The sequence below is a fragment of the Catharus ustulatus genome, chromosome 33, assembly GCF_009819885.2.
Source record: "Catharus ustulatus isolate bCatUst1 chromosome 33, bCatUst1.pri.v2, whole genome shotgun sequence".
Classification (NCBI taxonomy): Eukaryota; Metazoa; Chordata; class Aves; order Passeriformes; family Turdidae; genus Catharus; species Catharus ustulatus.
Window position 1 is genome coordinate 1,287,876 of NC_046253.1, and position 27,452 is coordinate 1,315,327.

Sequence of the window (27,452 nt, forward strand, 5' to 3'; positions counted from 1 at the left end):
TGGAGGGGACACACAAGGTGTGGGACACAATTCCAGAGGGAATTCCTGCAGGAATTTCTGGGGGGGCTCACCTGAAGGAGGTGACTTTGTGCTGGGGAAGATCCTCGTAGCTCTCGAATCCGTCCTCGTTGGCGTCGAAGATGGACAAGCGCTCGTCCGTCAGCATCTCTGGTTCTTCCAGCTGGGTTTGGAAGGGGAAAAAAAAATCAAAAATTGGGATTCATGGATATTCCTGCTTCTGCTGAGCTTGGGGAATGAGGGTTTGGATCCCTTACAGCATCATCGGGGTCCCCTTGGAAGAATTTGAGGTCGGGGTCGTCCAGGTACTGGCGGCAGTCGAGGCATTTTGGGGGGGTGGTCTGTGGGAAAAGCAGATTTTTCCAAATTCCAAATATTTCCAAAGTTATCCCAGATTTTAGCAAAGTTTCCCATCAGAACCAGCCTCAGCTGGTTGGTTTTGGGAAGCTGGAAATGGGTTTATTTTCCCATCCTTTGGAATAATCAACTCATCCCCAAAAAAATACAGGCAGGGGGTGGAAGGAATTAAAAATTCCCAAAAAAAAGCTGGAATGAGGAGGGACTTACTTTAGCAGGAGCAGAGATTTTAACCTGAGGGATTTCATCTTTGATTTCTGACCTGGGAGGGGAAAACGAAACGCTGGGATGAGGATGGAGCAGTGATGCCATCGGTGTCATTGTCACCGGTACGGGGACACGGCTCCCGCTCTCCTCACCCATCTTTGGTTTCCATTTTCATCCTTTTCTCATCCTGATCCTGGGGAAAAAGGCAAAAAAAAAAGGGAAAGGAGCAGGAAAATCCAATCCTAGAATGGGCAAAATTCCCCCCTGGATGGCATAGTGGAGCAAAATCCCAGGAAATCACCCCAAAAAATGATCTGGGAAAGGTTTGGGATGCCACAAGAGACCAAAATCCCATGAAATCACCCCAAAAATTAACTGGGAAGTCACAATTGAGCAAAATCCCAGGAAATCACCCCAAAAATGATCTGAGAAAGGTTTGGGATGCCACAAAATCCCAGGAAATCACCCCAAAATTATCTGGGAAAGGTTTGGGATGTCATAAAATCCCAGGAAATCACCCCAAAAATGATCTGGGAAGTCACAATTGAGCAAAATCCCAGGAAATCACCCCAAAAATGATCTGGGAAAGGTCTGGGATGCCACAAGAGACCAAAATCCCAGGAAATTATCCCAAAAATGATCTGGGAAGTCAAAATTCAGCAAAATCCCATAAAATCACCCCAAAAATGATCTGAGGAAGGTTTGGGATGTCACAAAATCCCATGAAATCACCTCAAAAATGATCTGAGAAAGGTCTGAGATGTCACAATTGAGCAAAACCCCAGGAAATTATCCCAAAAATGATCTGGGAAAGGTCTGGGATGCCACAAGAGACCAAAATCCCATGAAATCATCCCAAAAATGATCTGGGAAGTCACAATTGAGCAAAATCCCAGGAAATCACCCCAAAAATGATCTGGGAAAGGTCTGGGATGCCACAATTGAGCAAAATCCCAGGAAATCACCCCAAAAAATGATCTGGGAAAGGTCTGAGATGTCACAAAATCCCAGGAAATCACCCCAAAAATGATCTGGGAAAGGTTTGGGATGTCACAAAATCCCACGAAATCACCCCAAAAATGATCTGAGAAAGGTCTGAGATGTCACAAAATCCCAGGAAATCACCTCAAAAATGACCCAGGAAAAGTCTGGGATGTCACAAGAGACCAAAATCCCAGGAAATCACCCCAAAAATGATTGGGGAAAAGTCTGGGATGTCACAAAATCCCAGGAAATTACCCCAAAAATTATCTGGGAAGTCACAAGAGACCAAAACCCCAGGAAATTATCCCAAAAATGATCTGGGAAGTCAAAATTCAGCAAAATCCCATGAAATCACCCCAAAAATGATCTGAGAAAGGTCTGGGATGTCACAAAATCCCATGAAATCACCCCAAAAATGACCCCAAATTTGTCACCCCCCACCTTCTCCTCCAGCTCCTCCTCCTCCTTCTCCACGCTCATCAGCTCTGGCTTGGCCTCCCCGTTCACCTCCTCCGATTTCCGCTTGTTGGATCTGCGGGGTCCAGCCGGGATTGGGATTTTTGGGGCATGGGAAGGGTTTGGGATTGGGGGATGAGGATGAGGAGGATGAGGAGGATGAGGAGCAGGATGAAGCACTGACCCTTTGGACAGGAAGCTGAGCATGGACGACTGCCGGCCCGAGCTGCGCGTGACGCGGGAGCTGCCGGGACTCTCTGCGGGAAGAGCAGGGGGATGGATCCTAAATCCTTTCCCAAGGGCAATCCCAAATCCCTTCCCAAGGAGATCCCAAATCCCTTCCCAAGGAGATCCCAAATCCCTTTCCAAAGGGGATCCCAAATCCCTTCCCAAAGGGGATCCTAAATCCCTTCTCAAGGGGATCCCAAAACCCTTCCCAAGGAGATCCCAAAACCCTTCCCAAGGGGATCCCAAATCCCTTCCCAAAGGGGATCCCAAATCCCTTCCCAAAGGGGATCCCAAATCCCTTCCCAAAGGGGATCCCAAATCCCTTCCCAAGGAGATCCCAAACCCTTCCCAAGGAGGATCCCAAATCCCTTCTCAAGGAGATCCCAAATCCTTTCCCAAAGGGGATCCCAAATCCTTTCCCAAAGGGGATCCCAAATCCTTTCCCAAAGGGGATCCCAAATCCCTTCCCAAGGGGATCACAATGGGAATTGTTACACCTCAAAACCAGAAGATCCCAAAACCTCAGCCAGGGGATCCCAAACCCTTCCCAAGAGGATCCCCACTCTCAATCCTAAAGGTAATTCTGCACCCCAAGCCCAGGAGACCCCAAAACCTCAGCCAGGGGATCCCAAAACTCTTCCCAAGGAAATCCCAGCTCTCAATCCCAATAGGAATTGCCACAATCCAAGCCCAGAAGATCCCAAAACCTCTGGCAGGGGATCCCAAACCCTTCCCAAGCTCTCAATCCTTCCCAGGAGGATCCCAGCTCTCCATCCCAATGGGAACTGTCACACCCCAAAACCAGGAGACCCCAAAACCCCTTCCCAAGGGGATCCCAGTTCTCAATCCCAACAGGAACTGTCACACCCCAAAACCAGGAGACCCCCAAATCCCTTCTCAAGGGGATCCCAGCTCTCAATCCTAAAGGGAATTCTGCACCCCAAAACCAGGAGACCCCTAAACCTCTAAGGAGACCCCAAACCCCTTCCCAAGGAATTCCCACTCTCACTCTGAAAGGGAATTGCCGCATTCCCAAGCCCAGGTGATCCCAAACCCCTTCCCACAGGGATCCCCCCTCCCTAACCCCACAACCCCCCCCGATCCCCACCCCAAACCCCCCCAGAATCCCAGACGTTACTCCTGGCGTCGCCGTTGGAGCGGCCCCGGCGGGATTTGCGCGCCCGCGCGGCGGGGCCGGGGCAGGAGGGGGACGGGGACGCGGCCGCCCCCTCCTCGAGCTCCGCGGTGCCGTCCATGGCGCCCAGCTCCGAGTCCTCGTCGCTGCCGTAGGCGCCGTTCCCGGAGCAGCCGTTGGTGCCATTCTGGGCTGAGAGCTCCTGGCGCAGCAGAGCCTTCACCTTGGCCAGGTAACGCTCCTGGGGAGGGAGGGGAGGGACTGGATGGGGTTTGGTTTGGGGTGGGAGCTCAAATCCTACAGGGACCTGAATGCTGGGGTTTGATCTGGGGTGGGAACACAAATCCCACAGGGAAAGTGGGGGCTGATCCTAAATCTTACAGGAACCTCAATCTCAGGGTGTTCCTGTGGTACAATCCCAAATCACACAGGGACCTGAATCCTGGGGTTTGATCTGGGGTGTGAGCCCAAATCCCACAGGGATCCAAATCCCGGGGTGTTCCTGGGTTCTGATCCCAAATCCCACAGGGAAAGTGGGGGCTGATCCTAAATCCTGGGGTGTTCCTGGGTTCTGATCCCAAATCCCACAGGGAAAGTGGGGGCTGATCCTAAATCCTGGGGTGTTCCTGGGATGTGAGCCCAAATCCCACAGGGAAAGTGGGGGCTGATCCTAAACCCCACAGGGACCTGAATCCCAGGGTGTTCCTGGGTTCTGATCCCAAATCCCACAGGGATCTGAATCCTGGGGTGTCCCTGGGGTGTGAGCCCAAATCCCACAGGGAAAGTGGGGGTTGATCTTAAATTCCACAGGGACCCAAATCCCAGTGTGTTCCTGGGTTCTGATCCCAAATCCAACGGGACCCAAATCCTGGGGTGTTCCTGGGTTCTGATCCTAAATCCCACAGGGAAAGTTGGGGCTGATCCTAAATCCCACAGGGACCTGAATCCTGGGGTTTGATCTGGGGTGTGAGCCCGAATTCCACAGGGAAAGAGTGGGGGCTGATCCTAAATCCCACAGGGAAAGAGTGGGGGCTGATCCTAAATCCCACAGGGACCCGAATGCTGGGGTTTGTCCTGGGGTATGAGCCCAAATCCCAGGGTGTTCCTGGGGTGTGATCCCAAATCCCACAGGGACCTGAATCCTGGGGTTTGAGCCCAAATCCCACAGGGACCTGCATGCTGGGGTTTGATCTGGGGTACAATCCCAAATCCCACAGGGAAAGTGGGGGCTGATCCTAAATCCTGGGGTGTGAGCCCTTATCCCACAGAGAAAGTGGTGGTTGATCCTAAATCCTACAGGAACCAAAATCCCGGGGTGTTCCTGCTGTACAATCCCAAATCCCACAGGAACCAAAGTCCTGGGGTGTTCCTGGGGTGTGAGCCCTTATCCCACAGAGAAAGTGGTGGTTGATCCTAAATCCTACAGGGACCTGAATCCCAGGGTGTTCCTGGGATGTGAGCCCAAATCCCACAGGGACCTGAATCCTGGGGTGTTCCTGGGTTCTGATCCTAAATCCCAGAGGAAAAGCAGGAGATGATCCTAAATCCCAGGGTTTTTCTGGTGTTTTATCCCAAATCTTGGTGTTTCCCTGGTGTTTCCCCAGTGTTTAATCCCAAATCCTGGTGTTTCCCGCTGTTTCCCAGTGTTTTCCCGGTGTTCCCCATTGTTTTTCCCCGGTGTTTTTGGGCCTCACCTCGGAGAGCTCCTCCCGGCGCAGTTTGGCCTCGAGCTCGCTGAGCTGCAGCTGCACCTCGGCCTGCAGGAAGCCGTGGATGAGGCTCAGCTTCTCCTGGACGCTCTCCTGGGGACATTGGGGACACCATGGGGACACCAGGGACACCATAGGGACATTGGGGACACCATGGGGACACCAGGGACACCAGGGACACCGTGGGGACTGCAGGGACAGGAAGCCGTGGATGAGGCTCAGCTTCTCCTGGACGCTCTCCTGGGGACATTGGGGACACCATGGGGACACCAGGGACACCATGGGGACAGCAGGGACACCAAAGATACCAGGGACAGTGTGGGAACAGCATAGGGACATTGGGGACACCAGGGACACCGTGGGGACATTGGGGACAGCAGGGACAAGAAGCCATGGATGAGGCTCAGCTTCTCCTGGACTCTCTCCTGGGGACATTGGGGACACCATGAGGACATTGGGGACACCAAGGGGACACCAAAGATTCCAGGGACAGGATGGGGACAGCACAGGGACATGGGGGACACCATGGGGACATTGGGGACATTGGGGACAAGAAGCCGTGGATGAGGCTCAGCTTTTCCTGGACATTCTCCTGGAGACATTGGGGACACTGTGGGGACATTGGGGACACCATAGGGACATTGGGGACAGCAGGGTGGGGTCGAGGGGACACAGGACATGGAGGGGACAGAGAAGACAAAGTGGGGACAATGTGGGGACAGAGAGGGCACAGAGTGAGGGACACAGAGGACAGTGTGGGGACACAGGGGACAGAGAATGGAGTGGACAGTGAGGGGACAGAATGGGGACACAGGGGACAGAGTGGGGACACCAGGGATGGAAGGGACATGGGGACAGAGGGGACACAGAGGGGACACAGAGGGGACACAGGCACTGCCCAGGTGACACCAGCACTCACCTTCTCTCCCAGGTTCTCCTCATCCCGATCCAAGTCCTGCAGCCTGGGAGGGGCAGAGCCAGGGTCAGCGGGGTTGGGGACACCGAGGGAGGGGACAAAGGGACAAAGGGACACCGGGGGATGGCCCCAGAGGGGACAGCGGGGTTGGGGACACCGAGTGAGGGGACAAAGGGACAAGGGGACACCGGGGGATGGCCCCAGAGGGGACAGTGAGGCTGGGGACACCGAGGGAGGGGACAAAGGGACAAGGGGACACCGGGGGGTGGCCCCAGAGGGGGAATTCCAGGGGGGACAGGGACCCCTCCTGTGACACCAGGAATTATTCCCAAGGGAAGTGACCCCCAGGAATGTCCCCGTGTGTCACAACGCGGGGCTGGAGCCTGGGAGTGCCAGGATTGGGGTCAGACAAGTTTGGGGGGGTCAAGTAGAGGTCAAGGCAGTCCTGGGAGTGTTAAGGTAAATTTTTGGGGGGGTCAAGGGGGGGTCAGGGTAATTTGGGGGGGGTCAAGGGGGGGGGTCAGGTCAGGCCTGGGGGCTCAGGGTAATTTTAGGGGGTCAGTGCCATTTTGGGGGGGGGTCACTGCCAAGGCTGAGGGATCTCAGCACATTCTGGTGGCCCTCAGCCCTTCCTGGTGGCCCTCAGCCCGTTCTGGTTGCCCTCAGCACATCCTGGTGGCCCTCAGCCCGTCCTGGTGGCCCTCAGCCCATCCTGGTGGCCCTCAGCCCATCCTGGTGGCCCTCAGCACATCTTGGTTGCCCTCAGCCCATCCTGGTGGCCCTCAGCCTGTCCTGGTGGCCCTCAGCCCATCCTGGTGGCCCTCAGCCCATCCTGGGCAGGCTCTTGTGAGGGGCCATGAGGGGCTGTGAGCAGTTCTGAGGGGTTTTGGGGGCTGTGAAAAGCCATGAGTGGGCTCTGAAGTGCTCTGAAGATTGTGAGGGGCCACGAAGAGCTCTGGGGGTAATGAAGGGCTCTGAGGGGCAATGAAGTGCTCTGAAGTTTGTGAGGGGCCATGAAGGGCTCTGAGGGCTGTGGGGGCTCTGAAGGTTCTGAGGGGCTCTGATGGCTCTGAGGGGCTGTAAGGGGTTGTGAGGCTCCATGAGGGGCTCTGAAGGTTCTGAGGGGCTCCGATGGCTCTGAGGGGCTGTAAGGGGTTTTGAGGCTCCATGAGGGACTCTGAAGGTTTTGAGGGGCTCTGATGGCTCTGAGGGGTTGTAAGTGGTTGTGAGGCTCCATGAGGGGCTCTGAAGGTTTTGAGGGGCTCTGATGGCTCTGAGGGGCTGTAAGACTCCATGAGCGGCTCTGAGGGCTCTGAAGGGCCATGAGGGAGCTCTTAGCGGCTCTGACGGGGCCCTCACTCCCGTCTCCCGGCCGGGACTCACCGTCGGCGCAGCTCGGCGGGCAGCGGGGCCGGCGGCAGCGGCGCGGCGCGGGCCGGCATCGGGAGCGGGGCGGGGGCCGGGCCGGGTTCGGGGCCCGGTTCGGGGCCGGGTTCGGGGCAGGGTTCGGGGCCCGGCTCGGCGGGACCGGGAGCGGCTTCGCGCGGAAACGAGCGGCGGGAGCGGGGCGGCGCCGACCACCGCGCGGGGGGAGCCGGCGCGCACCATGCTGCCGCCGCGGGGGGGAACCACAAGGGCCGCGGCGGTTCCCGCCACACCGGAGAGACCGGGAGGGGATCGGGGAGAACCGGGGGGATCGGGGAGGTACCGGGAGAGGCGGGGGGGGGGCGCGAAACGGGGAGGCCTCGGGGGGGGGAACGGAGCGGTGAGGGGAGATGGGAGGTACCACTGAGGGAGACGGGGGAAGGCGGGAAGTACCACTGAGGGGAGATGGGAGGTACCACTGAGAGAGACGGGGGGAGGCGGGAGGTACCACTGAGGGGAGATGGGAGGTACCACTGAGGGAGACGGGGGGGAGGCGGGAGGTACCATTGAGGGGAGATGGGAGGTACCACTGAGGGGAAATGGGGGGGTTTTATGGGGCGTACCACTGTAAGGCAGCGTGGGGATGGACTGTACCACTGCGGAGGGTGGGGGACAGGCCTTATCACAGGGCTGTACCACTACAGGGATGGGGGGATGTCCCCATTCTCACCTCAGGGTGACACCAGGGCCACCTCTGTCTCCCCAGGGTGACACCAGGGCCACCCCTGTCCCCCCAGGGACACCCAGTGCCACCCTTGTGTCCCCATTGTCACCTCAGGGTGACACCAGGGCCACCTCTGTCCCCCCAAGGCCACCCCTGGGTGCCACCCAGTGTCCCCATTGTCACCACAGACCCCTCGTGTCCCACGTCACCTTTATTGTCCCCTTGGGGACACAAACCCCCCGCCCCCAGTGCGGCCACACCCCAAATTTTGGGGTGAAAAGGGACATTTTTGGCTGTGGGGTGACCCAAAACTGCTCCAGTGACCCCAAGGACGAGGACAACGTCCCAAAGTGTCCCCAAAAATTATCTGGGGGTCCCAAAGTGTCCCCCAAAAAAAAGATTTGGGGTCCCAAAGTGTCCCCAAAAAGAGATCTGGGGCCCCAAAGTGTCCCCAAAAATGGATTTGGCCATCTCAAAGTGTCCCCAAAAAACCACATTTGGGGTCTCAAAGTGTCCCAAAAAAAAAGATTTGGCAGTCCCAAAGTGTCCCCAAAAACAGATTTGGGGTCTCAAAGTGTCCCAAAAAAAACCGATTTGGGGTTCCAAGGTTCCAAATCTACCCCAAAAATTATCTGGGGATCCCAAAGTGTCCCCAAAAAATCGGATTTGGGGTTCCAAAGTGTCCTTAAAAACAGATCTGGGGGTCCCAAAGTGTCCCCAAAACCAGACTTGGGGACCCCAAAGTCCCAAATTCCCCCCAAATCCATCCTGGGGTGTCCCAAATTCGGGGTTCAGGCAGGTAAAAACAGAAAATCAAATAAATAAAAAGCTGGGGGGGTTTTGGTGTCCCCCTCGATGTCCCCACGGCGTCCCCAATGTCCCCTCAGTTCACCAGCAGCGCGTTGTCCTGCACGGCCGACCTGGGGGGACACAAATTTGGGGTTTTTTTTTAGGGGATTTTGGGGGGGCAGAACCCCAAAAATCCCAAAAATGCCAGGAGGGGAGTGGGGACACAAAAATCCGGGGGAAAATCTGGATTTTGGGGTCATGGGTTGGATTTTGGGGTCACTGGGGTTGGATTTTGGGGTCTTTATGGGGTTGGATTTTGGGGTCACTGGGGTTGGATTTTGGAGTCTCTTTGGGGTTGGATTTTAGGGTCTCTTGGGTTGGATTTTGGGGTCTCTTGGTTTGGATTTTGGGATCATTGGGGATGGATTTTGGGGTCACTCTGGGGTTGGATTTTGGGGTCCCTATGGGGTTGGATTTTGGGGTCTCTTGGGTTGGATTTTGGGGTCTCTTTGGGGTTGGATTTTGGGGTCACCGGGGTTGGATTTTGGGGTCTCTTTGGGGTTGGATTTTGGGGTCATGAGTTGGATTTTGGGGTCTCTTGGGGTTGGATTTTGGGGTCTCTTGGGGGCTGGATTTTGGGTTCACTTGGGGGTCACTGGGGTTGGATTTTGGGGTCACTCTGGGGTTGGATTTTGGGGTCCCTATGGGGTTGGATTTTGGGGTCACTGGGGTTGGATTTTGGGGTCTCTTTGGGTTGGATTTTGGGGTCATTCTGGGGATGGATTTTGGGGTCTCTGGGGTTGGAATTTTGGGGTCATGGGTTGGATTTTGGGGTCAGGGGTTGGATTTTGGGGTTTCTATGGGGTTGCATTTTGGGATCTCTTTGGGTTGGATTTTGGGGTCTCTCTGGGGTTGGATTTTGGGGTCACTGGGGTTGGATTTTGGGGTCATTCTGGGGATGGATTTTGGGGTCACTCTGGAGATGGATTTTGGGGTCATGGGTTGGATTTTGGGGTCACTGGGGTTGGATTTTGGGGTCTCTATGGGTTGGATTTTGGGGTCTCTTTGGGGTTGGATTTTGGGGTCTCTTGGAGTTGGATTTTGGGGTCTCTTGGGTTGGATTTTGGGGTCTCTTGGAGTTGGATTTTGGGGTCTCTTGGGTTGGATTTTGGGGTCTCTTGGGGTTGGATTTTGGGGTCTTATGGGGTTGGATTTTGGGGTCAGGGGTTGGATTTTGGGGTCTCTGTGGGGATGGATTTTGGGGTCAGTGGGGTTGGATTTTGGGGTCTCTTTGGGGTTGGATTTTAGGGTCATGGGGTTGGATTTTGGGGTCTCTGGGGTTGGATTTTGGGCTCCTTTGGGGCTGGATTTTGGGGTCAGGGGTTGGATTTTGGGGTCTCTGTGGGGATGGATTTTGGGGTCTCTTTGGGGTTGGATTTTAGGGTCATGGGGTTGGATTTTGGGGTCTCTGGGGTTGGATTTTGGGCTCCTTTGGGGCTGGATTTTGGGGTCATTCCGGGCTGGATTTCAACAGCATTTAAAGACAGGGCTGGATTTCCAGAGGAGCTGATTTTGGGGTCATTTGGGGCAAATTTGGGGCTAATTTGGGATTCTCCCGCCCCTCCCACGGAGCTGGAATCTCCCCCAGGTGACACCGAGGCCAAACCCCCTCCTTGGAGTGACCCCAAACCCCCAAAATCCCCCCAAAATTATCCAAAAAGCCCCAAAATTCCCCAAACTGAGGGATTTGCGGACCGGCCGCAGCAGCAGAGGGCGGAGCAGGAGGCGGAGCTGTCCCGGCGGAACTTCCCGGACTTGGGGCTGTCCCGGCACTGAGCGATGAAGGCGTGGAGCTGTGACACCGGGGTGTCACCCTCGGTCTGGTTCTGGGGACAGGGGACACAAAGGTGACATGGGACAGGTGAGGGACAGGTGAGGGGACAGGGGACAGGAGCTGTGACACCGGGGTGTCACCCTCGGTCTGGTTCTGGGGACACAGGGGACAGGTTAGGGGACAGGGGACAGGTGAGGGACAGGTGAGGGGACATAGGACAGGTGAGGGACAGGGGACAGGAGCTGCAACACCGCAGTGTCACCCTCGGGCTGGTTCTGGGGACACAGGGGACAGGTGAGAGGACAAAGATGGGGACAGGTGAGGGGACCAGGCAGAGGAGGTGACAGACACAATTAACACACAGATGTCACACACAGATGACATCACATCCAGGTGATGTCACACAAATTATGTCACACCAAGATGGCGTCACACAGATGACGTCACAGAGAGATAACGTCACATCTGGGTGATGTCACACAGAGATGACATCACAGAGAGATGACATTGCATCCAGGTGATGTCACACAGATGATGTCACACATAGATGATGTCACCGCCCCAGATTACATCACAGAGACATGACATCACATCCCGGTGATGTCACACAAATTATGCCACACAGAGATGATGTCACACAGGTGACATCACAGCGAGATGACGTCACACTCAGGTGATGTCACACACAGATGATGTCACACATAGATGATGTCACCCCCCAGATTATGTCACACAGAGATGACATCATATCCCGGTGACGTCACACAAATTATGTCATACCAAGATGACGTCACACAGAGGTAATGTCACACACGGATGACGTCACAGAGAGATGACGTCACATCCAGATGATGTCACACGGATTATGTCACACAAAGATGACGTCACACCAAGATGACATGACACAGATGATGTCACACAGAGATGTCACATCCAGGTAATGTCACACAAAGATGACATCCCACAGATGACGTCACAGAGAAATGACATCACATTCATCTGATGTCACACACAGATGACATCACACCCAGGTGATGTCACACAAATGACGTCACACATAGATGATGTCAACCCAGGTGACGTCACCCAGGGATGGCGTCACATCCCTATGACGTCACACATATGACGTCACCCAGAGATGGCGTCACATCCCTATGACGTCACACATATGATGTCACCCAGAGGTGGCGTCACATCCCTATGACTTCACACATATGATGTCACCCAGAGATGACGTCACCCCCAGGTGATTTCAAACAGGGATGACGTCACACATATGACGTCACACAGAGATGATGTCACACAGATGATGTCACGCGGAGATGACATCACACAGAGATGGCGTTACATCCCTATGATGTCACACATATGACGTTACCCAGAGATGATGTCACCCCCAGGTGATGTCACCCAGAGATGACGTCACCCCCGCTGAGCCCTCACCTTGATGGTGTCGTAGGAGCCGGTGATGAGGGCGATGAAGAGGCTCAGCACCATGTAGATGAAGAGGGCGCTGAAGCTGTACAGGTAGAGCTGGCTGAAGAGCCACACCAGCGCCCCGCTGGGCCGCAGTGCCGCGAAGGTGGCAAACATGTCATCGCCATTGACCAGCGAGAAGAGACACTCGGACACCATGGACAGCGAGCGGAACTGGGGACGGCAACTGTGTCACCTGAGTGTCACCTGTGTGTCACCTGAGTCACCTGTGTCACCTGTGTCACCTGTGTCACCTGTGTCACCTGTGTGACCCCCGTGTCATCGCCATTGACCAGCGAGAAGAGACACTCGGACACCATGGACAGCGAGCGGAACTGGGGACGGCAACTGTGTCACCTGAGTGTCACCTGTGTCACCTGTGTCACCTGTGTGTCACCTGTGTCACCTGTCACACCTGTGTGCCCCCGTGTCATCGCCATTGACCAGCGAGAAGAGACACTCGGACACCATGGACAGCGAGCGGAACTGGGGACGGCAACTGTGTCACCTGTGTGTCACCTGTGTCACCTGTGTGTGACCTGTGTCACCTGTGTGTCACCTGTGTGCCCCCGTGTCATCGCCATTGACCAGCGAGAAGAGACACTCGGACACCATGGACAGCGAGCGGAACTGGGGACGGCAACTGTGTCACCTGAGTGTCACCTGTGTCACCTGTGTGTCACCTGTGTGTGACCTGTGTCACCTGTGTGTCACCTGTGTCACCTGTGTGCCCCCGTGTCATCGCCATTGAACAGTGAGAAGAGACACTCGGACACCGTGGACAGCGAGCGGAACTGGGGACAGCAACTGTGTCACCTGTGTGTCATCTGTGTGTCACCTGTGTCACCTGTGTGTCACCTGTGTGCCCCCGTGTCATCGCCATTGACCAGCGAGAAGAGACACTCGGACACCATGGACAGCGAGCGGAACTGGGGACGGCAACTGTGTCACCTGTGTGTCACCTGAGTGTCACCTGTGTGTCACCTGTGTGTCACCTGTCACACCTGTGTCACCTGTGTCACCTGAGTGTCACCTGTGTGTCACCTGTGTCACCTGTGTCACCTGTGTGTCACCTGTGTCACCTGTCACATCTGTGTCACCCACATTCCATCCATGGATTTGGGAATCCCTCTGACCCCAAACCCCAAATTTGGGAATCCCCCCAACCCCAGCCCCCAAATCTGTGAATTCCACCGTCCCCAGAACCCCAAATTTGGGAATTCCCAAAACCCAAAATTTGAGAATCCCTCAACCCCAAACCCCAAATTTGGGAATCCCCCCAACCCCAGCCCCCAAATCTGTGAATTCCACTGTCCCCAAAACCCCGAATTTGGGAATTCCATTGTCCCAAAACCCCAAACCCCCAAATTTGGGAATCCCAAAACCCCAAACCCCAAATTTGTGAATTCCACTGACCCCAAACCCTAAATTTAGGAATTCCACTGTCCCCAAATCCCCAAATTTGGGAATCCCCCCAACCCCAAAACCCCAAATTTGGGGATCCCCAAAACCCCAAATTTGGGAAACTCCAAAGCTCCAAATTTGGGAATCCCTCGAGCCCAAACCCCAAATTTGGGAATCCCCCCAAAACCCCGAAACCCAAATTTGTGAATTCCCCTGACCCCAAATCCCAAATTTAGGAATTCCACTGACCCCAAAACCCCAAATTTGGGAATCCCCAAAACCCCAAACCCCCAAATTTAGGAATTCCACCGACCCCAAAACCCCAAATTTGGGAATCCCCAAAACCCCAAAACCCCAAATTTGTGAATTCCACTGACCCCAAAACCCCAAATTTGGGAATCCCACCGACCCCAAACCCCAAATTTGTGAATTCCCAAAACCCAAAATTTGAGAATCCCTCAACCCCAAACCCCAAATTTGGGAATCCGTCGACTCCAAACCCCAAATTTAGGAATCCTCCCAACCCCAAAACCCAGTTAAGGGAATCTCCAAAACACCAAACCCCAAATTTAGGAATTCCACTGACCCCAAAATCCCAAATTTGGGGATCCCCAAAACCCCCAAACGCCAAATTTGGGAATCCCCCCGACCCCAAAACCCCAAATTTAGGAATTCCACTGACCCCAAACCCCAAATTTAGGAATTCCACCAACTCCAAACCCCAAATTTGGGAATTCCAAAACCCCCAAACCCCAAATTTAGGAATTCTACCGACCCCAAAACCCAAAATTTGGGAATCCCCAAAACCCAAAATTTGGGAATCCCCCCGTCCCCAAAATCCCAACTTTGGGAATCCCCAAAACCCCAAAACCCCAAATTTGGGAATTCCCAAACCCCAAACCCCAAATTTGGGAATCCCAAAACCCCAAACCCCAAATGTGGGAATTCCCAAACCCCAAAACCCCAAATCTGGAAATGCCCCAAGCCCAAAACTCAAAATTTTAACCCAACCCCAAAAATAGGAATTTCCAAACATCCAAGCTCCAAACCCCAAATTTAGGAATTCCACCGACTCCAAACCCCAAATTTAGGAATCCTCCCAACCCCAAAACCCCAAATTTAGGAATTCCCTCGACCCCAAAACCCCAAATTTGGGAATCCCCAAAACCCCAAACCCCCAAATTTAGGAATTCCACCGACCCCAAAACCCCAAATTTGGGAATCTCAAAACCCCAAACTCCAAATTTAGGAATTCCATTGTCCCCAAACCCCAAATTTGGGAATCCCCCCGTCCCCAAAATCCCAACTTTGGGAATGCCCAAAACCCCAAACCCCAAATTTGGGAATCCTCCCGACCCCAAAACCCCAGATTTGTGAATCCCCAAACCCCCAACCCCAATTTTGGGGGTCCCACCTTGGGGTGGTGCGGGCCCAGCACGATCCAGCCGCAGAAGCAATAGCCCAGGTAAATGACGGCAACGCAGCAGCAGAAACGCATCACGCTGGGCAGGGCCACGCGCAGGGTGACGATCAGGATCTGGGGGAAAATGGGAAAAATGGGAAAAATGATAAATGGGGATTAGACACGCGCAGGGTGACGATCAGGATCTGGGGAAAAATGGGGAAATGGGAAAAATGGGGAAAATGGGAATAATGGGGATTAGTCATGTGCAGGGTGACGATCAGGATCTGGGGGGAAAAATGGGAAAATGGAGAAAATGAAAAATGGGGATTAGCCACGTGTAGGGTGATGATCAGGATCTGGGGAAAAAACGGGGAAAATGGGAAAAATGAAAAATGGGAATAAAGGGGAAATGGGAAAAATGAAAATTAAAAATGGGAATAATGGGAATAATGGGAAATGGGGAAAATGAAAAATGGGAATAATGGGGGAATGATAAAAATGAAAAATGGGAAAATGGGGAAAATGAAAAATGGGGATAATGAGGAAATGGGGAAAACGGGAAAAATGAAAATTGGGAATAATGGGAATAATGGGGATTAGCCACGTGCTCAGGATCTGGGGGGGAAAATGGGGAAAATGGGAAAAATGAAAATGGGGAAAATGGGGATAATGGGGAAATGCGGAAATGAAAAATGGGAAAATGGGAAAAATGAAAAATGAGGAAATGGGAAAATGGGGAAAATGAAAAATAGGAAAAATGGGGAAATGGGGAAAATGAAAAATGGGGGTTAGCCACGCGCAGGGTGACGATCAGGATCTGGGGGGAAGAACGGGGGAAATGGGAAAAATGAAAAATGGGAATAATAAGGAAAATGAAAAATGGGAATAATGGGAAATGGGGAAAATGAAAAATGGGAAAATGGGGAAAAATGAAAAATGGGGATTAGCCATGTGTAGGGTGATGATCAGGATCTGGGGGAAAAAATGGGGAAAACAGGAAAATGAAAAATGGGAATAATGGGAATAATGGGGATTAGCCATGCGCAGGGTGACGATCAGGATCTGGGGGAAAACAGGAAAAATGCAAAATGGGAATAATGGGGAAAAATGATAAATGGGGATTAGCCATGCGCAGGGTGACGATCAGGATGTGGGGGAAAAAATGGGAAAATGGGAAAATGAAAAATGGGAAAAATGAAAAATGGGGAAAATGAGGAAATGGGGATTAGCCATGCTCAGGGTGACAATCAGGATCTGGGGGGAAAACGGGGAAAATGAAAAATGGGAATAATGGGGAAATGGGGAAAATGGGAAAAATTAAAAATGGGGAAAATGGGGAAAATGAAAAATGAGGAAATGGGGAAATGGGGAAATGGGGAAATGGGGAAATGAAAAATGGGGGAAATGAAAAATGGGGCTTGGCCACACTGTCCCCTGTCACTGCCTCCAGGTGACACTCCTGTCCCCAGGTGTCACTCCTGTCCCCACAGGTGACACTCCTGTCCCCACAGTGTCACCCCTGTCCCTGTCACTCACGTTGTACTTCTGGAAGAAGGTCAGGTACCGGATGACCCCGACCCACACCAGCAGTGTCACTGTCCCTGTCCCCTGTCCCTGACCCCAGGTGTCACTCCTGTCCCCCCAGGTGTCACTCCTGTCCCCACGTGTCACTGTCCCCAAGTGTCACTCACGTTGTACTTCTGGAAGAAGGTCAGGTACCGGATGACCCCGACCCACACCAGCAGCGTTGATGTCCCCAGCAGGATGCTGCACACGTCGTACCCCGAGAAATTCTGTGGGGACACGGGGACAGTGCCACCACCGTGTCCCTGGGGTGGTGGAAGTGTCCCCAGGGTGGCAGTGTCTCCTCCCAGTGTGTCCCCAGGGTGGTGGCAGTGTCCCCTCCCATTGTCCCCTGGCGGTGGCAGTGTCCCCAAGGTGGTGGCAGTGTCCCCAGGGTGGTAGCAGTGTCCCCAGGGTGACAATGTCCCCTCCCATTGTCCCCTGGTGGTGTCAATGTCCCCAGGGTGGTGGCAGTGTCTCCTCTCACTGTCCCCAGGGTGGTGTGAGTGTCCCCTGGTGGTGTCAGTGTCCCCAGGGTGGTGTCAGTGTCCTCTCTCACTGTCCCCAAGGTGGTGGCAGTGTCCCCAGGGTGATGTGAGTGTCCCCAGGGCGGTGGCAGTGTCCCCTGTGGTGACCTTGGCCTCGATGCCGATCTTGAGCACGGTGCCCAGCACGGTGAGGACGTCGCTGGTGACGAGCAGGAGGTACCAACCATTGAGGAACTCGAGGCGGTCGGAGAGGGACAGGGACAGGGCGCGGTGACAGCGCAGGAACCGCGCGAAATCCTGGGGACATTGTCACTGTCATTGTCACCTCACAGGGACAGCGACAGGGTGCGGTGACAGTGCAGGAACCGCGCGAAATCCTGGGGACATTGTCATTGTCACCTCACAGGGACAGGGCGCAGTGACAGCGCAGGAACCGCGCGAAATCCTGGGGACATTGTCACTGTCATTGTCACCTCACAGGGACAGCGACAGGGTGCGGTGACAGCGCAGGAACCGCGCGAAATCCTGGGGACATTGTCATTGTCATTGTCACCTCACAGGGACAGGGCATGGAGAAATCCTGGGGACATGGTCATTGTCACTGTCATTGTCACTGTCATTGTCACCTCACAGGGACAGGGACATCAACCCCATTCCACAAACCCCATAAATCCCATCAACCCCATCCCCCAAACCCCCATAAACCCCTCAAACTCCCCTAAACACCCCAAACCGTCCAAACCCCAAAAATCCCATAAAACCCCCGCAAATCCCATAAATCCCCCAAATCCTCTAAACCCCCAAACACCCCTAAAGCCTCCAAATCCCAAAAATCCCATAAACCTCCCCAAACTCCCCTAAACTCCCCAACCCCCCGAAAATCCCATAAACCCCCCAAACTCCCTAAACCCCATCCCCCAAACCCCATAAATCCCTCAAACTCCCCAAACCCCCTAAACCCCCCAAACTCCAAAAATCCCATAAACCTCCTCAAACCCCATAAATCCTCCCAAACTCCCCTAAATCCTCCTAATCCCAAAATCCCAAAACTCCCTCAAACCCCAAAAATCCCCAAAATCCCAAAACCCCCCAAACTCCCCTAAACCCCCCAAACCCCAAAAATCCCATAAACCCCCCAAACCCCAAAAATCCCATAAACCTCCCCAAACCCCAAAAATCCCAAACCCCCCCAAGCCCCCTCACCCTCTGCAGGAGGAGCCCGCGGGCGATGGAGCGGGCGCAGAGCACCAGGGACAGCGAGCACACGGCTGTCACCAGGATGTCAAAGGACAGGCGCAGGGAATTGTCACCTGTGGGGACAGCCGGGGTCACTGCCACCCCCTGGGGTCACTGTCACCCCCTGGGGACACTGTCACACCCTGGGGACACTGTCACCCCCTGGGGTCACTGTCACACCCTGGGGACACTCCCCAGGACAGGGGACACCCATTGTCACCCGTTGTCACCCACTGTCATTCGCTGTCATGCATTGTCACCTGTTGTCACCTGTTCTCACCTGTTGTCACCCACTGTCACCTGCTGTCACCCGTTGCCACCATCACCCGTTGTCACCCACTGTCACCTGTTGTCACCCGCTGTCACCCGTTGTCACCTCTGCCCGGCAGTGAGGGGTGGTGGCACTCCCGGAGACACCCCCACAGACCATTGTCACCCATTGTCACCTACTGTCACCCACTGTCACTCATTGTCACCCGCTGTCACCCACTGTCACCCGTTGTCACCGTCACCCACTGTCACCCGTTGTGACCCATTGTCACCCATTGTCACCCGCTGTCACCCATTGTCACCCGTTGTCACCTGCTGTCCCCTCTGCCCGGCAGGGACGGGTGGTGGCACTCCCGGAGACACCCCCACAGACCATTGTCACCCACTGTCATCCATTGTCACCCACTGTCACCCGCTGTCACTTCTGCCCTGCAGGGAGGGGTGGTGGCACTCCCAGAGACACTCCCACAGACCATTGTCACCCGTTGTCACCCATTGTCACCCACTGCCACCCATTGTCACCCGTTGTCACCTCTCCCAGGCAGTGAGGGGTGGTGGCACTCTCAGAGACACCCCCACAGACCATTGTCACCCGCTGTCACCCATTGTCACCCATTGTCACCTCTGCCCGGCAGTGAGGGGTGGTGACACTCCCGGAGACACCCCCAAAAACCATTGTCACCCATTGTCACCCGTTGTCACCCATTGTCACCCGTTGTCACCTCTGCCAGGCAGTGATGGGTGGTGGCACTCCCAGAGACACCCCCACAGACCATTGTCACCCATTGTCACCCACTGTCACCCATTGTCACCTGTTGTCACCCACTGTCACCTGTTGTCACCTCTGCCCGGTAGTGAGGGGTGGTGGCACTCCCGGAGACACCCCCACAGACCATTGTCACCCATTGTCACCCATTGTCACCCGCTGTCACCTCTCCCGGGCAGGGACGGGTGGTGGCACTCCCGGAGACACCCCCACAGACCATTGTCACCCATTGTCACCCATTGTCACCCACTGTCACCTCTCCCAGGCAGTGAGGGGTGGTGGCACTCCCAGAGACACCCACACAGACCATTGTCACCCACTGTCACCCGCTGTCACCTCTGCCCGGCAGGGACGGGTGGTGGCACTCCCGGGGACACCCCCACAGACCATTGTCACCCATTGTCACCCATTGTCACCCGCTGTCACCTCTGCCCGGCAGGGAGGGGTGGTGGCACTCCCGGATGGCCGCGTGGGTGTCCAGGCGGATCCGCACTCGCCCGCTGTGGGCGCGGTTGTCAAAGGTGACCTGGGGACAGGGGGTGGCACTGTCACTGTCATTGCCACTGTGTGTCAGCGTCGGTGTCATTGTGGCAGTGTCATTGTCACTGTGTGTCAATGTCACTGTCGTTGTGTGTCAGTGTATTGTCACTGTCACTGCGTCACTGTCCCTGTCCCCATCACTGCCATTGTCACTGTCACTGTGCCATTGTCATTGTCACTGTGTCACTGTGTCACTGTCGCTATAATTGTCACCGTGTGTCAATGTCACTGTCATTGTGTGTTAGTGTATTGTCACTGTCACTGTGTCACTGTGTCACTGTCCCTGCCACCATCACTGTCATTGTCAGTGCCACTGTCACTGTGTTGTTGTCATTGTCACTGTGCCACTGTCACTGTGTCCCTGTCCCTGTCACCATCACTGTCATTGTCACTGCATCACCATCACTGTGTCGTTGTCACTGTCACTGTCACTGTATCACTGTCATTGTCATTGTCACTGTGTCACTGTCACCGTCACTGTGTCCCTGTTCCTGTCACCATCACTGTCATTGTCACTGCATTACTGCCATTGTGTCACTGTGTCCCTGTCCCTGTCACCATCACTATCATTGTCACTTTCATTGTCACTGCGTCACCGTCACTGTGTCGTTGTCACTGTCATTGTCATTGTCACTGTGTCACTGTCACTGTCCCTGTCACTGTCCCTATCACCATCACCATCACTGTCATTGTCACTGTCTCTGTGTTACTGTGTCACTGTGTCATTGTCACTATGTCACTGTCACTGTCCCTGTCATTGTCACTGTGTCACTGTCACTGTGTCCCTGTTCCTGTCACCATCACTTTCATTGTCACTGTGTCACTGTCATTATCACTGTCGCTGTGTCACTGTGTCACTGTCCCTGTCACCATCACCATCACCATCATTGTCACTCGCTGGCTGCCCCCCCAGGGCCCGCAGAGGGACAGAGGGACACTTGGGGACACTTTGGGGTATTTTGGGGTACTCAGGGGACACCCAGGGGACACCCAGGGGTATCTGGGGACACTCAGGGGACACCCTGGGACACTTGGGGACACCCAGGGGACACCCAGGGGTATCTGGGGACACCCAGGGGACACTCTGGGCTATTTGGGGACACCCAGGGGACACCCAGGGGACAGCTGGGGACACTGACGGTGACACTGAAGGTGTAGCAGTCGGGGATTTCGTGGTTCAGCAGCGTTTGGATGTTGATGGCCTTGAGCTGGAACTCCACGGTGACATTGATGAGCCTGAGGGGACAAAAAAACATCCTGGGAGGCCCCAAAATCCCCAAAAAACCCAAAAATCACCAAAATCCACCAAAACAGGAAAAATTCCGCCCCAAAATCCCAAAAAAACCCCCTGAAATCCCCTAAAAGGGAAAAATTCCACCTCAAAATCCCAAAAAACCCCAAAAAGGAAAAATTTCACCCCAAAATCCAAAAAAAAAAAAAACCCTGAAATCCCCTAAAAGGGAAAAATTCCACCTCAAAATCCCAAAAAACCCCAAAACCCCTGAAAACCCCAAAAAGGAAAAAATTCCACCTCAAAATCCAAAAAAAAAAACCCTGAAATCCCCTAAAAGGGAAAAATTCCACCTCAAAATCCCCCCAAAACAAACCCTGAAATCCCCAAAAAAGGAAAAATTCCATCCCACAATCCCCAAAAAACCCAAAATCCTTGAAAACCCCAAAAAGGGAAAAATTCCACCTCAAAATCCCAAAAAAACCCGAAATCCCTGAAAACCCCAAAAAGGGAAAAATTCCACCCCAAAAATCCCCCAAAAAATCCTGGGAAAGGGAAAATTGAAAATTCCTCCCCAAAATCCCTCACAGGGATTTGGGAAAAGGGAGCCCAGAATCCCCCACGGGGATTTTTGGGATGGGGAAGGCCCCTGGGTGGGATTTTGGGGTTTTTTTGGGGTTTTTTGGGGGTTTACCTGTGGAACTGGAGGGTGAAGTTGCTGGTGCCGTCCAGCACGGGGGGATTGGGGTCCCCAGGCTGCACCTCCAGGCACTCTGTGGGGTCAGGATTGGGGTCAGCCCCTGGGACCCCCTAAACCCCAAATCCCAAATGGGCAGGGACCATCCTGAGTGCTCTGCAAACCCCAAATCCCAAATCCCAAATGCCTTGGGACCATCCTGAGTGCTCTGCAAACCCCAAATCCCAAATCCCAAACGCTTTGGGACCATCCCAAGCCCTGCACCCCGCATCCCAAACCCAAACCCCAAACCACTTGGGACCATCCTAAATCCCAAAGCCCAAATCCCAACTCCCAAATCCCAAATCCCAAATCCCAAACCACACATCCAAACTCCCAAACCCCAACTCCCAAACCCAATTCCCAACTCCCAAACTCCAAATCCCAACTCCTAAACCCCAACCCCAAACCCTCAACTCCCAAACCCAAACTCCAAACCCGAAATCCCAACTCCAACTCCTAAACCCCAACCCTAAACCCCAATTCCCAACCCCAACTCCTATATTCCAACTCCCAAACCCCAACTCCCAAACCCCAACTCTCAATCCCCAACCCGAAACCCAAACCCCCAAACCCAACTCCCCAAACCCAACCCCAAACCCCAAACCCAAACCCCAAACCCAACTCCCAAACCCCCAAACCCCAATTCCCAACTCCCAAATCCAATTCCCAACTCCCAAATCCAAACCCCAACTCCCAAACCCCAACTCTCAATCCCCAACCCAAAACCCAAACCCAAACCCAACTCCCAACTCCCAAACCCCCAAACCCCAATTCCTAACTCCCAAATCCAATTCGAACTCCCAAATCCAAATCCCAACTCCCAAACCCCAACCCCAAACCCTCAAATCCCAAACCCAAAACCCCAACCCCAACTCCCAACCCCAAACCCCAACTCCCAAACCCAATCCCCAAACCCCAACTCCCAACTCCCAAACCCAAACCCCAAACCCTCAAACCCCAAACCCAACCCCCAAATCCCAAATCTCAAACCCAACTCCAACTCCCAAACCCAAAACCCCAAACCCTCAAACCCAAACCCCCAAACTCCAACTCCAAACCGCAAATCCCAACTCCCAAACCCCAACTCTAAACCCCAACTCCCAACTCCCAAACCCCAACCCCAACTCCCAAACCCAACTCCCAAACCCAAACCCCAACTCCCAACCCCAAATCCCAACTCCCAAACCCAACCCCAACTCTAAACTCCCAAACCCCAAGTCCCAACCCCAATGCCAAACCCCAACTCCCAACCCCAACTCCCAAACCCCAAATCGCAAACCCCAAATCGCAAACCCTCAAACCCCAACTCCCAACCCCAACCCCAAACCCCAATCCCCAACCCCAAACCCCAACTCCCAAACCCAACTCCCAACTCCCAAACCCCAAACCCAAACCCCAAATCCCAAATCTCAAACCCAACTCCAACTCCCAAACCCAAACCCCCAAACCCTCAAACCCAAACCCCCAAACTCCAACTCCAAACCGCAAATCCCAACTCCCAAACCCCAACTCTAAACCCCAACTCCCAACTCCCAAACCCCAACCCCAAATCCCAAACCCCCAATCCCCAACTCCAACTCCCAACCCCAAATCGCCAAACCCCAACCCCAAACCCCAACTCCCAACCCCAAATCCCAACTCCCAAACCCAACCCCAACTCTAAACTCCCAAACCCCAACTCCCAACCCCAACCCCAAATCCCAAATCTCAAACCCCAAACCTCAACTCCCAAACTCCAAACCCAAACCCCAACTCCCAACCCCAACCCCAAATCCCAAATCTCAAACCCCAAACCCAAATCCAACTCCCAAACCCAACTCCCAAACCCCAACCCCCAATCCCAAACCCCAAATCCCAAACCCCAAACCCCACATCCAAACTCCCAAATCCCAAACCCCAACTCCCAAACCCAACTCCCAAACCCAAACCCCAACTCCCAACCCCAATTCCCAACTCCCAAACCCAACCCCAACTCTAAACTCCCAAACCCCAAGTCCCAACCCCAATGCCAAACCCCAACTCCCAACCCCAACCCCAAATCCCAAATCTCAAACCCCAAACCCAACTCTCAACCCCCAACTCCCAATCCCCAACAACTCCCAAACCTCAAACCCCAAATCCCAAACCCAACTCCCAAACCACAACTCCCCAACCGCAAACCCCAACTCCCAAACCCCAACTCTCAATCCCCAACCCGAAACCCAAACCCCAACAACTCCCAAACCCCCAAACCCCAATCCCCAACTCCCAAACCCCAAACCCAAACCCCAAATCCCAAACCCCAACAACTCCCAAACCTCAAACCCCAACTCTCAACTCCCAAACCCCAATCCCCAAATCCCAAACCCCAACAACTCCCAAACCCAACCCCATCCCCGGCCGTGTCCCCACCGCTGACGACGCCGGGGTCGATGTCGAAGGTGTCGTTGCCGGGGTCGATGTCGCCCCTGCGGAAGAAGCGCTGGCACAGCCGCAGCGCGGGGCCACCCCCGGGGCCACCCCCGCGGCCACCGTACGCGTAACGGCCTAGGGTCTCGTTGGGGACAGCCAGGTACTGTGGGGACAGGGACACGGGGGTGGCACGGGGTACCTCGGTGTCCCCAAACCATCCCGGTGTCCCCAAACCCCCTCAGTGTCCCTAAACCACCCCATGGCCCCGAAACATCTCCACAACCCTAAAACATCTTCACAACCCCCAAACCATCTCTGTGTCCCCAAACATCTCCATGACCCTAAAACGTGGTGGCCCAGGGTCTTGCTGGGGACAGGGACAGGGGGGTGGGGGTGGCACTGGGGCACCTCGGTGTCCCCAAACCATCCCGGTGTCCCCAAAGCACCCCATGGCCCCCAAACATCTCCATGACCCTAAAACATGGTGGCCCAGGGTCTCGTTGGGGACAGTCAGGTACTGTGGGGACAGGGACATGGGGGTGGCAATGGGGCACCTTGGTGTCCCCAAATCATCCTGGTGTCCCCAAATCCCCTCTGTGTCCCCAAACATCTCCATGACCTCAAAATGTGGTGGCCCAGGGTCTTGCTGGGGACAGGGACAGGGGGGTGGGGGTGGCACTGGGGCACCTCGGTGTCCCCAAACCATCCTGGTGTCCCCAAACCACCCCATGGCCCCAAACCACTCCGGTGTCCTCAAATCATCTCAGTGTCCCCAAACCCCCTCAGTGTCCCCAAAACATCTCCATGACCCTAAAACGTGGTGGCCCAGGGTCTTGTTGGGGACAACCAGGTACTGCGGGGACAGGGACACAGGGCTGGCGGTGGCACTGGGGCACCTCGGTGTCCCCAAACCATCCTGGTGTCCCCAAACCCAGCTGGTGTCCCCAAATCCCCTCTGTGTCCCCAAACATCTCCATGACCTCAAAATGTGGTGGCCCAGGGTCTTGCTGGGGACAGGGACAGGGGGGTGGGGGTGGCACTGGGGCACCTCGGTGTCCCCAAACCATCCTGGTGTCCCCAAACCACCCCATGGCCCCAAACCACTCCGGTGTCCTCAAATCATCTCAGTGTCCCCAAACCCCCTCAGTGTCCCCAAAACATCTCCATGACCCTAAAACGTGGTGGCCCAGGGTCTCGTTGGGGACAGCCAGGTACTGTGGGGACAGGGACATGGGGCTGGGGGTGGCACTGGGGCGCCTCAGTGTCCCCAAACCACCCTGGTGTCCCCAGTAACTCCCAGTGTCCCTGTGTCACCTTCTCGATGACAAAGGCCAGGTGCTCCATGAGGTTCCTGTGTCCCCAACCCCTGCAGTGTCCCCAATCCCTGCAGTGTCCCCAACCCCTCCCAGTGTCCCTGTGCCACCTTCTTGATGACAAAGGCCAGGTGCTCCACGAGGTTCCTGTGTCCCCAACCCCTGCAGTGTCCCCAACCCCTCCTGGTGTCCCCAACCCCTCCTGACGTCCCCAACCCCTCCCAGTGTCCCTGTGCCACCTTCTCGATGACAAAGGCCATGTGTTCCACGAGGTTCCTGTGTCCCCAACCCCTCCTGTGTCCCCAACCCCTGCAGTGTCCCCAACCCCTCCTGATGTCCCCAACCCCTCCCAGTGTCCCTGTGCCACCTTCTCGATGACAAAGGCCAGGTGCTCCACGAGGTCCCCGCGGGTGTAGATGGCCTGGGTGTCATCGGAGCCGTCCTCGTAGCCCTTGAGGAACAGGTGCTTGAAGGCCACCGTGTTGTCCTCCTTGAAGGCCACCACCAGCTGATTGCTGAGCCCAAACAGGATCAGCTGGGGACAAAGGCCACCACCTCTGTCACCACCTGTCCCACCACGGTGACACTGCCATGCTTTGTCCCAGGACACTCCAGTGTCCTTTCCAAAGTGTCCCCATGTCCCTGTGCCCCCTCCTCACTGTCCTGGTCACCTCTTCTCCAATGTCCCCTCCCCATGTCCCTGTGGCCTCTCCATGCTGTCCCCGCTGTCCCTGATGTCCCCATGTCCCTGTGCTCTTTCCACACTGTCCCCACTGTCCCTGATGTGCTCTCTCCCTGCTGTCCAGCCCCTCGTGCTGCTGTCCCCACTGTCCCCACTGTCTCTGCTGTCCCCATTCCCGCTGTCACCGCTGTCCAATTCCCCGCTGTTCCCGCCTGTCATCCCTGCCACCCCCACTGTCCCCTCCACTGTCCCCTGTCCCATCCCCACTGTCCCCCCCACTGTCCCCTCCCCACTGTCCCCCCCACCGTCCCCTCCCCACTGTCCCTCCCCACTGTCCCCTCCCCACTGTCCCCCACGTCCCTCTCCCCACTGTCCTCTCTTCACTGTCCTCTCCCCACTGTCCCCTCCCCGCTGTCCCTCCCCACTGTCCCCTCATTGTCCCATCCCCATTGTTCCCTCCCCACTGTCCCCTCTCCACTCTCCCCCCGTACTGTCCCATCCCCACTGTCCCCTCCCCGCTGTCCCCCCCGTACTGTCCTCTCCCCGCTGTCCCTCCCCACTGTCCCCTCATTGTCTCCTCCCCACCGCCCCCTCCCCGCCGTCCCCAGCGGTGTCACCTGCACGGTGACAAGCACGATCTTGGCGAGCTGCAGCCCGAGCTTCACGGGCCGCCGGCCGCGGGCCCGGTACTTGTCACAGGGGCTCATGAAGAAATACTTGAGGCGGCGCCGCAGCTCCTCCTCCTCCTCCTCCTCCGCCACCGGCACCGGCGCCGGCTCGGCCGTGCCGTACCCGGGGCCGCGGCTCAGCAGCCGCTCGGTCTCTGCGGACACCGCCGCTGTCACCTCGGCTCGGTGTCACCGCTGTCCCCAACCCGTGCGGTGCCCGCCCTGCCCGAGCACGGCGTCCCCTGTGCCCGTGGGCCACACAGGAGTCACCCCCTCCCTCAGGGTGGCCGGCAAAGGATGTCCCCAAATGCCACTTAGGGGGGGCGCTGAGCCCATTCCCGGTACCGAGTCCCCATTCTCGGGGCCCACTCCAGGTCCCTGTCCCCATTCCCGGTCACATTACCATTCCCTGTCCCCAATCCCGGTCCCCATTCCCGGTCCCTGTCCCCTCTCACCGGACGCCGCCGCCATCGCTCCGTTCCCCTCACGGCGCTCACGTGACCGGGGAATCCTGGCGGAACATCCTCAGCCAATCCCAGCGAGCGATCGCTCCTGAAT

The 27,452-nt window shown here is 55.4% G+C and overlaps 2 protein-coding genes across 3 annotated transcripts in view; both read right to left on the reverse strand.

Annotated features, from left to right (window-relative positions):
- DNMT1 (DNA methyltransferase 1) overlaps positions 1–7,452 on the reverse strand; it is a 48,637-nt gene extending 41,185 nt beyond the window's left edge. The window contains exons 1-10 of the mRNA XM_033083709.1: positions 7,394–7,452; positions 6,014–6,056; positions 5,080–5,187; positions 3,389–3,626; positions 2,207–2,279; positions 2,008–2,098; positions 735–775; positions 586–637; positions 276–359; positions 72–181 (exon numbers count right to left, since the gene is read on the reverse strand). Of these exons, the coding sequence (XP_032939600.1) occupies positions 72–181; positions 276–359; positions 586–637; positions 735–775; positions 2,008–2,098; positions 2,207–2,279; positions 3,389–3,626; positions 5,080–5,187; positions 6,014–6,056; positions 7,394–7,452 (899 nt within the window). The remainder of the gene's footprint in view (positions 1–71; positions 182–275; positions 360–585; positions 638–734; positions 776–2,007; positions 2,099–2,206; positions 2,280–3,388; positions 3,627–5,079; positions 5,188–6,013; positions 6,057–7,393) is intronic.
- Positions 7,453–8,576: 1,124 nt separating this feature from the next.
- On the reverse strand, positions 8,577–27,441 carry MCOLN1 (mucolipin TRP cation channel 1). 2 transcript variants are annotated; one of them, XM_033083723.1, is made up of 14 exons: positions 27,350–27,441; positions 26,844–27,049; positions 25,912–26,079; positions 24,232–24,394; positions 21,796–21,874; positions 21,010–21,106; positions 19,757–19,856; positions 18,262–18,368; positions 17,206–17,355; positions 16,699–16,800; positions 15,017–15,139; positions 12,166–12,372; positions 10,644–10,774; positions 8,577–9,019 (listed from the first exon to the last, which is right to left on the reverse strand). In XM_033083723.1, the coding sequence occupies exons 1-14, from the start codon at positions 27,363–27,365 to the stop codon at positions 8,983–8,985; spliced, it is 1,686 nt and encodes a 561-aa protein (XP_032939614.1). In that variant the 5' UTR covers positions 27,366–27,441; the 3' UTR covers positions 8,577–8,982. The 2 variants fall into 2 exon arrangements, with proteins under 2 accessions (XP_032939614.1, XP_032939613.1); XM_033083722.1 differs by lacking the exons at positions 8,577–9,019; positions 10,644–10,774; positions 12,166–12,372 and adding an exon at positions 13,032–13,127.
- Between the last annotated feature and the right edge of the window lie 11 nt (positions 27,442–27,452).

What these genes read in the sequence shown, in the direction of transcription:
- MCOLN1 (XM_033083723.1), bottom strand. An exon ending in GCTACACCTTCAGTGTCACC is followed by an intron (nt 19,857 to 21,009) that starts GTCAGTGTCCCC and finishes CCCTGTCCCCAG; the next exon opens with GTCACCTTTGACAACCGCGC. An exon ending in GCTCCTACGACACCATCAAG is followed by an intron (nt 10,775 to 12,165) that starts GTGAGGGCTCAG and finishes CCCTGTCCCCAG; the next exon opens with AACCAGACCGAGGGTGACAC.